Source organism: Glycine max, chromosome 19, assembly GCF_000004515.6.
Source record: "Glycine max cultivar Williams 82 chromosome 19, Glycine_max_v4.0, whole genome shotgun sequence".
NCBI lineage: Eukaryota > Viridiplantae > Streptophyta > Magnoliopsida > Fabales > Fabaceae > Glycine > Glycine max.
This window is the reverse complement of record NC_038255.2, coordinates 27,595,862-27,606,789: the sequence shown is the minus strand read 5'-3', so window position 1 is coordinate 27,606,789 and position 10,928 is coordinate 27,595,862. Positions and strand designations below refer to the sequence as shown.

At 32.7% G+C, this 10,928-nt stretch overlaps 1 protein-coding gene across 3 annotated transcripts; it reads left to right on the top strand.

Moving 5' to 3' along the window:
- The first annotated feature begins 2,513 nt into the window (after positions 1 to 2,513).
- Positions 2,514 to 10,181, top strand: LOC100818584 (uncharacterized). Of its 3 annotated transcripts, none has more exons than XM_006604025.4 (9): positions 2,514 to 2,843; positions 3,602 to 4,422; positions 4,984 to 6,128; positions 6,569 to 6,863; positions 6,982 to 7,200; positions 7,938 to 8,111; positions 8,477 to 8,671; positions 8,770 to 8,883; positions 9,592 to 10,181. In XM_006604025.4, the coding sequence occupies exons 2-9, from the start codon at positions 3,736 to 3,738 to the stop codon at positions 9,925 to 9,927; spliced, it is 3,165 nt and encodes a 1,054-aa protein (XP_006604088.1). In that variant the 5' UTR covers positions 2,514 to 2,843; positions 3,602 to 3,735; the 3' UTR covers positions 9,928 to 10,181. The 3 variants fall into 3 exon arrangements, with proteins under 3 accessions (XP_006604088.1, XP_040868857.1, XP_040868856.1); XM_041012923.1 differs by lacking the exon at positions 2,514 to 2,843 and adding an exon at positions 3,022 to 3,039; XM_041012922.1 differs by lacking the exon at positions 2,514 to 2,843 and adding an exon at positions 3,048 to 3,290.
- Positions 10,182 to 10,928: the final 747 nt, after the last annotated feature.

Sequence of the window (10,928 nt, the reverse complement as noted above, 5' to 3'; positions counted from 1 at the left end):
GTTAGATTCTCTTACAAAACATCCATTTTTTAAAATATATAATAATAACATTCATCATTTTTTTTTAAAATTTGTCGGAATAAATTATACTTTTAGTTCCTAAACTTTTTAAAATTTCTATTTTTAGTTCTTGAACATTTTATTTTTATTTTTAATTATTTAACTTATTTTTGTTTTTTTAACTTTTTTTGTCCTTACTTTTAATTCTTTCAAGAAACTAAAAGCATCTTTCATGTAAGAACTCATTTTGAATTCTCCAAAGACTTGTTGTGGGTCTCATAATACCACATAAGATGTAAGAAAATTTGTCATTTTTTGCTAGTAAAACCCAATTTGAGTTCTTGAATTTTGCTTACATAGAAAGAAAAAAAAAATCTCTATTTTCTCTCAAATGACATTAAAAAATAATATTTTTTTGAAAAAAAAATAAAGTCCTTTGAAAGTTTTCCCTGTGAAATCCAACTTTCACCATAAAAAACTCTTGAGCAAAAATAATAGTAAATTTAGTGGGCAAAAATTCTTGACTTCAAGAATTCAGCTTAATAACCCCTATTAAAGATGTTCTAAAAGTAAGGACAGAAAAAATTTTAAGGACTAAACAAATGGTTAAAAAACTAAAAAAAAAATTCTAAAAACTAATAACAATTTTTTTAAAAAAATTTAAGGACTAATAAAAAGATACTAATTAAACCCCCTTTTTTTATATAGGAATCAACAAGACTCTAGGTTTTATAACAACTATCCTCCTTACTTAACTAAATGATTGAGGTATATTTATTGGTTTTTTTTCTTAATATACTATAATACCTATAATATTTATATATTACTTTTTCTCTTTCACTAAATAACACTAGATATTTTGGGTGTGTAAATATTATTTTGACTTAAATATATTTTTGGTTCTTTCAATTTAATAATTTTTTACTTTTGTCTCTAAAAAAAATTATTTTAATATAAAATGTGTTTATTTTATTTTTTGTCTTTAATGTATTTTAGATAATATTTTTTTAGTGTTCAAAGTATAAAAAATACTTTAAGAAAAAAAATATTATAAAGACTAAAATGAATTTTTTTTTACAGAAACAAAAATAAAAAAAATACTAATTTATAAAAAATAAAAATATATTTAAGCCCTGTTATTTTTCTTTTCAGTAGCATCCAATTTCCTTGAGCTTTGTAAACTATGGGCTTAGCGCACTTGTCATCAAAGACCATTACGTAGAGAGGACGCATGGGGTAGCGTGATTGCGTGGCGTATTCTTCACGCGCCTGCATATATGCATTTTTTTTGGTAGCCTAACAAACACCATTTATGTTCTGTAACTTCTCATCTGCACCCACGACACTGACAATCTGTGGATGGATCCGTTTTGGGTCACCTTGTGCTACTTGAAAGTTGAAACACACTCCTTCGATGAGTCCGAGAAAAATGTTTTCTAGTGCTTGAGATACTTACATGCCCAACTAATAACAAGATTTTAAGAAATACAGTTAAAAAATACTCTCAGTCACATTCCTGTTATAATTGTTGTTTTATATCAACTAAAAAAATATCAATAATGGTCAAGCGGTTGTCTCTTATTTAAATGATTCAAATTTTTATGAATCTTAACTATGAAATAAATCTTGTTAATAATCACACTTCTCAATAAACATTGGTTACCAGTTGGATTACTAAATATTAATATCATAGTCACCAAAAAATCATTAATTCATTTTTTAGTTTTTATTATCTATATCATTAATATTATAAGAGTTACAAATAAAAAAATAATTAATATTACATAAAAACTAAAATGATAATTATCATAATTATTATGAGATTAATATGTATACTCATAAAAAAATAAGTATGTATGGTTAACCGATCAAAAATATTTTTTATTTAATTTTTAAAATAATTATTATAAATATCAACAAATTTATTGGTGCAAATAAAATTTATTCAAAAGAGAAATATTATCAATATAATACATTCTATTATTATTGTCTAAAATTATTGAAAATAACAAATTATCGTGGATCTTACTTGATATCTAATGAATTTATTTTCTTAGTCTTCAATAAATTTCTATTAACAATATAATAATATGTTAGAGAATTTACAACTAGCAAATATCTTTTTAAAAAATATATTGTTAGTTCTATACTTAATGTTTTAAAGACATTAATTAATATATTCTCATGCATTTTATGCTGTAAAAATTGCTGTAAATTGGTAATACATCATTTACGGCAGATTTTTTCTAGTTACAATATATACGTTCCTTACATAATACATCATATACATTACAAAAAAGAAAATATGAACATTGAAAAGTCAATTAAATTTTGATCTTTTAACCAGAGAAAAAGAAATGAGGTTTATGTAGCACCATTAACTTCAACGTTTGATGTGAAAGTCACTTGATTCTGGCGAGGCATCACCATCACGGACAATGGTGTGATTTCAGTAGTTTACAACAAACAATCCCTTTGATGAGCCTTACCAAATGAATTACATATTCTTGGTAACAACACGAGCCAACCTTTTATTAATTTATTTTTTTAAAACCACTTTAACTTGGAAATTCTATCCTTTGCTTGGATGCTGCAATATTATATATATTCCAGTTAGTGTGCTTCACAAGCTGCAACTGAAAGTGAATCAGAAACAACAAGAGTGTCAGAACAAAATAGAAAAAATTTAAAAAAGGCTACACTTAGATTAAAGGGTGCTCATATTAATTAACCAAAGTCAGATATCATATGGTCTCAGAAATATGGTGATCCTATTTCAGCTATAGCCATCTCTTGCAGCTTTATGATTCTTCCAACACCTCCACCAGTCATTGTTTTTCCTGGTAAGGTCTACATTACACCACTGGCTTTTTTTAATGCATTACTTTTTTAATTTGTTATTTTATCTGTGACAAATTTAATGGCTTTTATGTTGTCATGTTGTGTATTTAACTTGTAACTGGATTCAATGGTCCACATTATTAATTTTCTTCTTGGTTTTAACTCCTTCCCATTTGTACACCCTTTTTGATTATTTGGGTGATTCTCTTTAGCACTTTGTAAATATGATCCTGCATTAGTTTATTAATTAAAGTTCACACTTCACATGGTTTTATGTGCTGCATTATACAGTTATGTGCAATTAGTTTGTGAATTCATTTGGAGTTCTCAAGCTGGATTTGCTTGAGAGGGCTTGTGATTATTCTGCACATTCAACAAAGTTGAAGTAAAAGGTTCATATGGGAGGATCCATCAGCTTAGATTAGGCATGAGAGGAAAGAACAGGAGAGGTGCCGCAGTTCAAATTAATTTCCTCATTCATATTCAGGAGATTAAGCCACTGACTCTTCTTTAATGCATTTTCCTTTTGTTATCTGTGAAAAATTGAATGACTTTTATGTTGCGTCATGTTGTGTATTTAACTTGTAACTGGATTCCATTGTAAACATTATCAATTTTCTTCTTGGTTCATTTGTACACCCTTTTCATATATTTATTTTGGGTTATCCTGAGTACTTTCACTACTTTGTAAATATGATCCTTCTAACTCGAGTTAAGAACTTCTCTCTATGTGTTTATTAATTAAGTTCAAACTTCACAGGCTGTTCTCTGTTGCATTAAAGTTATGTGCAAATAGTTTGTGAAATCATTTTGAGTTCTCAAGCTGGATTTGCTTCAGAGTGCTTGTGATTGTTCTACTCATTCAACCAAGTTAAATCCATCACTTTAGCAAGTATGGTTCTAGGCATGAGAGGAAAGAACAGGAGAGGAGTCACAGTTCAAATTGATTTCCTCATTCACATTCAGGAGATTAAGCCTTGGCCTCCTTCACAATCTCTAAGATCCCTGCGATCTGTGTTGATAGAATGGAAGAATGGTGAATGTGCATCAGGTTCTACCAATCTTGTTGCCCCTTCACTTGGTTCAGTTATAGGTGAAGGGAGAATTGAATTTAATGAGTCATTTAGGCTTCATGTAACTTTGTTGAGGGACATGTCTGTGAGAGGTGGTGATGCCGATGTGTTCCAAAAGAATTGCTTGGAGTTCAACTTGTACGAGCCGCGGAGAGATAAGACTGTTAAGGGCCAGTTGCTGGCAACTGGCGTCGTAGATTTGGCAGAATATGGGGCACTTAAAGAGTCCTTGAGCACTAGTGTTCCTATGAACTGCAAGAGGAGCTACAGGAACACAGATCAGCCACTTTTGTTCATTAAAATTCGGCCCGTTGAAAGGAATCGCGCTAGTGCCTTGTTGAAGGATAGTAATGGTGGTGACTCAGTGTCAACACTCATGAATGAAGAATATGCTGAGGAAGCCGAGATTGCCTCTTTTACTGATGATGATGTCTCGTCACATTCATCTGTGGCAGCAGTTTCTACTTCAATTGAGTCCACTGGTTTTACCCAGCCAAAATTTGGAACGGTACTCTTTTATAATTTCTGTTTATCCTGTTAGAAATGTTATATAAAACCATTCATGAGTATTCACCTAGAGCTTAAGAGTAAGGACACATGAGTGGTTTTATATTACATGCAGATATCATCAGCATGAAATTTGCATTTGTCATATCTTTGTGAATGTGCTTAGCTCTTTGCAATGATGCATGGTCCTATAAAATGTATCCATTTAGAAAGCCAGAGAGTGATTCCTACTTCATGAACAAGAATTTTGATATTTCATATGCTAGCATTGCATATTTTAAGGACAAATATAAGTGGCTCAGACAAACAACAATAGAATATATCATTGCAACTTTTGTGTGCTTTATGCTTGCTGAACAAGGTTTATAACTTGCCATCAGCAGGGTAACTGGACCTAGTGAAATCAAACTATAAATGACTCAATATTAAGTGTAAAAAGTAGTAACAGTCATATTTTCATCAATAGTGTGAAAAATTAGTGAAGTCATTTTTTTGTTTGTCATATATGAATATATTAAGAAATTCCTCATCAAGCAATATAGTAATTGCAATTCAATTACAGAACGAACCAATTAGCAACAACACTGGTGTGAATGCTAAGAAACATCCCTTGGCTTCAGAAAGAAGGCTTGAGAACATGAATATGGTGCAAGAAGATACACACAAGCTTGAGAGGAGTTCTTACGTGTCATCAACGGATGTATCTCCTGTTATCAGGAGTCTGGTAAATGGTCATGCTTCTAATTCTCCTAATCGCAATTCATTGTCAATCCAAAAGCTAGCTGCTTCACCTAGTGCCGATTCTTCATCACCATCTTCAGTTTGTGACAATTTAGACATAAATCCTAGGAGCATGACAAGAAGCAGTGGTCATGAAAGTTTGGGTCAGAGTTTTCATGAAAAGCTTGCTAATTACAGAAATATAGTTGCTGATGTCCAAAGAAACAGTAATGAAAGTACTTTTGGCATTTATTCAAAACATACATCATCTCAAGATAGAGGTCACTTCACTAGCAAAAATCCAGGCTATGAAAACTTTGATACTACTAAATGTGATGACAAATTAAATGGGAGATGTAAGGAAGCTGACAAATATTTTATGAAGGAGAGATCAAATTTGGATGGAAATGAAAGATCTAATTTGGATGGGCAAAACTACATAGAAGATGAACAATTGGTAGCACAAGAGGCCAGAGATCAAGCCTTATTGGGTAGCAATACACATTCTTATGGGGAGTCAAATACGAGTATGCAGGAAAATATTCTCAAAAGTGAAAGATTAAAGAACACGAAGTCGGTGAGGTTACCGGGAGACTCAGTTAGGAATGCTGAATTAAATGAAAATGGAATTCTTGGAGATGCACAAAACAGTTCAGGGAACAGAAGCAATGACAGAAGAGATTCTAAGATTCTTGCAAAGGAAATAAGAAGTGGTACTCTAGATGGAAAAATTGAGCATTTAGAAAAGAAGATAAAGATGCTTGAAGGAGAGTTAAGAGAAGCCGCTGCTATTGAGGCTGCTTTATATACAGTAGTTGCTGAGCATGGAAACTCCACAAGTAAAGTTCATGCCCCAGCTCGGCGCCTTTCCAGGCTCTATCTTCATGCTAGTAAAGAAAATCTTCAAGAAAGAAGGGCTGGGGCAGCTAAAAGTTCAGTTTCAGGATTAGTACTTGTTACAAAGGCATGTGGAAACGATGTCCCAAGGTACATTTGAGCCATATTACTTCTTTTTATTCTAACAATTTTCCAAATATCCTATGACTGAAAACTACACTGTGTATCATATCCATCAGATCTAAGAATCACTAGTTGCACCATCATGAAGTGTTAGTTTTATATTTTGTGCGAATTGATTGTCTTTAATTGGTTAATTCAGGAAACAAGCTGAGTCACAATGAAAGTTCCCTTATGCTGAGCATGTGATACATTGTTCCATCAAAATACTTTCTAAAATGATAATGGACTAAATCTAAATTTTCTTTTAAGATAATGATGAAGTAGATATCCTGCACAAACAATTAAATGGGTCAGGTTTTCGTTTAGAGGTTTGTCAACCGATGTTCTGATGAATTTTTCTGCACAAACAATCTAAAGTTCCATCATGAACTGTGCCTTCTGGATGACCTCTTCTTGCATGGCTACAGGTTGACTTTTTGGTTGTCTAATACTATAGTGTTGAGAACAATTATAAGCCAAACAGTCAAAGTTCCACCAAATCCTGCTGGATCTGGTAGAAGAAAGAAAACTGAGGGAGAGGAGGGGTGTGGCAAGATAACAACCTCACTAAGGGTGAAGGGGTTATACCCCAGAAAAACTGAAAATACAGCTTTAGGATATGAAGGTTTTGGTAACTGGGATGATCCCCATATATTCATATTAGCACTCGAAAAGGTTGAAGCTTGGATCTTCTCTCGCATTATAGAATCCATCTGGTGGCAGGTAATGCCTTAATCTTATCCTCCCCTTGAACAATCCTACAACTGATCTATTTGCTGATGATTAAATATCACAAAATTTCATTGTAACCTAACATGAATCCTTCTTTGTCTATGTCCAGACTCTGACTCCACATATGCAGCACACCATGGTGACCAACAAGGAAGTGATGTCTGCCACAAGAAAAGACTATAGAAGGACTTCAAGCTCATGTGATCAAAAGCAGGGTAACTTGTCTCTATATATTTGGAAGAATGCTTTTAGGGAAGCCTGTGAAAGGGTCTGTCCTATTCGAGCCCGAGGGCATGAGTGTGGCTGTCTGTCTATGCTTTCTAGATTGGTCAGTCTAATTTAATCAGTTCCCAACCTTTTTCATCATATTGTTTTTTTTTCCTCTACCTTGTTTACATTTTTATATGAGGGCGAGTGCCGAGTCCTAGCACAATGATAATAAAGTTGCACTTTGGTGACCGGTTGGTTATGTATGTTAGTTTGTTTACATTTTTATGTGGTTTGGCTGGGGTTGGTAAGGCTATAAGATTTGAAAGTTATGATTATAGGTCAATTTAAAAACAAGAGCAGGATAAACAATGAGGGAAAAACATATTTAAACCAAAGTTTAAAAATACTTGTTTGTGACTCTAAATGAATTCCATAAGGTTTTATTTTGGGTATATCATTGTTCCTAAAGGATGGAAAATTCATTTATTTTATTTTATATTTGGACATTATTATCATTGACTCTATGCCAGGAAATTTAACTATAAGGTGTGTCTGTATGGCTGATCTTGGGTCTCGTGAATTAATCATGAGGGCTGACTAGCAAGGTGTCTTCATTTTTAATATCTTTACTGTAATGGATGGCCAATAATGGTTGACAAAATTTAATAATTAGCACAAATTTCTTAATCTGAAAGTACTTCTTCTGTTTTTCTTCCCCCAAATTGATATCCCTGCAAGAGATTTTAATTCATATTATGTCTTAAGTTCATTTCTTTAGTCAATGAAATGAAAGCACTTCTTCTGTTCTTTGTATCTGTCATGACATCAGAATGCATTTCTGCTACTTAAATCTAGATAATGGAGCAGTGTGTGGCGAGGTTAGATGTGGCTATGTTCAATGCCATTCTTCGCGAATCTGCTGATGATATACCAACTGATCCTGTATCTGATGCTATTAGTGATCCCAACGTTCTCCCCATTCCACCTGGAAAATCAAGCTTCGGAGCTGGTGCACAGCTAAAAACTGTGGTAACTTCTCAATCTGAGTGTGTGTGCATCTGTAAGTTAGTATGTATGTATGTATGTATTTTTGTCTGTCTCTCTTTACACATTTGTGAACTTTCATATCTGGTCATCCACTCATGAATCTATTTCCAAACCACAAATATAAGTTCAACTTGTACCTTTCTTTCAGTTTTAGTTGATATATTTCTTTAAGTCATGAATGTGGGTTTTAAAGCAGGCCATGAACATGGTTTCTTGGCCTAGAATTAGCAGAACAGTTGTTGAATTAGAGGGTGACTGTGCATTTTGAATACAATGTTACTATAGATAATTTCCCTGTCTTTAGTGATACATTCTTCACATTTATGCCTTGAATTTGTCATTGTCAGATTGGGACCTGGTCTAGATGGTTGACTGATCTATTTGGCATGGATGATGTTGACTCAATTGAAGATAAAGCTGACCCTGATCACAATGAAGAGAGAGAAAATACATTCTTTAAGTCCTTCAGTATTCTCAATGCACTAAGTGACCTCTTGATGCTTCCTAAGGATATGCTGTTAAGTGCATCCATAAGGAATGAGGTTTGTTTGGCCACGAAATTGAACTTTTCTTCATGTTGCTAGTTGTTAACACTGTTATGTTTCACCTAATCATGCTAAAAGGATTCTTGCTTGTTAAGGTGTGCCCAATGTTTAATGCAACACTTATCAAGAAGATTCTAGACAACTTTGTCCCGGATGAGCTTTGCCCTGATCCTGTTCCCTCTAATGTTTTTGAAGCTTTGAACTCAGAGGTTAGATATCCAAATTTGTACTTAAAATTTTGTTGTCTCGTTATATAGGATCTTCTATTGGACACACCCCATATTAAATATTCTCATATGCATAAATAAAATAAAACAAACACATTATATTTGGGTAAGTTCCACCACGCATGTGAAATCCGGACACTGTCTTCCACAGAGGTCTCAATGGAAATATGAAATTGATATACTATGGTGCATAGGTATAGATATGAGTATTGGATATGATATATAAATATAATAACTTTTTTGAAAAATTAAGATACAGAAACGATATTATATACTGAGTGAAATATAATTATATTTACATTTATTAAGGTTAAACTAATGATTTAGTCCCTGCACGTTCTTATTAATACACATTGGTCCCTGCTACTATGTTTTTTAAGTTTTAGTCTCTAAAAAAGTTGAGTTTTAGTTTCTAATTTCTATACAGTAAACATCCTTATAGGGACTAAAACTTCAATTTTTTCATACAGGAACTAATTATTAAATGAGTGATACCTATAGGGATCAAATGATTAGTACAATTTTATTAATTTACTTTTTCTTCATTTCTTTAATTTTTTCTATATATAGCTAATTAGTCATCACTTGTTTTTAAAATATCCAGACAACTGTGTTGACTAATTCAAGATATGTGTAGCTTTTTTGTGTGGAATGTGATTTCTTCTAAGTTCTGTTTTGAATTTGGCACAGAATGAAATGGAAGATGGAAAGGAGTATGTCAACAACTTTCCATGCATTGCAGCTCCCATTGCCTATTCACCACCACCAGCAACTTCCATTGCAAGCATTGTTGGGGAGATAGGAAGCAAATCTCAACTAAGAAGAAACAAATCTTCTGTTGTTAGGAAGTCACACACAAGTGATGATGAGCTCGATGAATTGAAGTCCCCATTGTCTTCAATATTCTTCAGTGTTTCCTCATCCCCAAAAGTTTTAACAAAATCCAGCTTGAAGTTCAAAGAAATTCGCAACCAATCTCCTGTCAGATATGAACTCCTTAGGGATGTATGGATGAAAAGCGATTAGTCTTCTTGTAGATAGATTCTACACTCTTTTAAAGTGAGCTTGTATGTAAAATAAAATAATAAATTGTGCAGGTAAAAGTGTATTGACTTTGGGTAAAACTCATACGGTTCAGTAGGTGCTTTTAGTATTATACAGTCGAGTGGATGGATCAACCAGCATGGAGTTGTTCTAGTTTAACCAGTGATTTCTGGTCTCGAGTTCAAATCCTGATATGCAACTATGTTAAATATTCAAAAAGAGAGTTTTACAGCCCATGATGATACTATCCGGTTCAAATAGGATTGCCTATCCGGTTCAAATAGGATTGCCTTTAGTGAAGGATATCTAAAAAAAGGTGCTTTTAGTACTATTCTCTAATTAGAATTAGAGTTTTATGTTAACAATTTGTGTAATAAAAGTTGGCATTAAATGTTAATCTAGGTTATTGAAACTCTAATTTTAATTGAAGAATAATACCAAAAGTATTTGTATCAAAGTTTTATCCAAAAATTTAAAAGTAAAAACGCTTTTATTGTACACTTTAGAGACAAGCTAACTTTAGAGAAGCTTATTCACTCTAGGGATAGGAGTGCATAAGCTTCTTTTACAACATAAAGTATTGAGAGATGGAGAGAACAGTAGGCATACAAATATGTAGTACTTTATTGAGACTCTAAATGCAACTTACTACATGGCCTTAGATGAGATTGAGAGGTTAACCAGATAACAAGATGTTAATACCAAATCCCAAGGGAGGTTTTGTTGTGCACTTTGCTATTTGAATCTTAATTCAAATGACACAACAAATTCAATCACGAAAAGACAAACAAAAAATTTGAATGTAACGACATCATTAAATGGCAGCACAAATTTCTCTAAAGCATGACAAAACATTGAGGCCAGATTCCATTGAGCGAACTAAAACAACAGCATCAAATGAATATGTGACACCCTCTACCCCTCACATATATACTAATAAAGGAATAACAATTCAAATATTAATTAAAAGTATTTTTAAAATA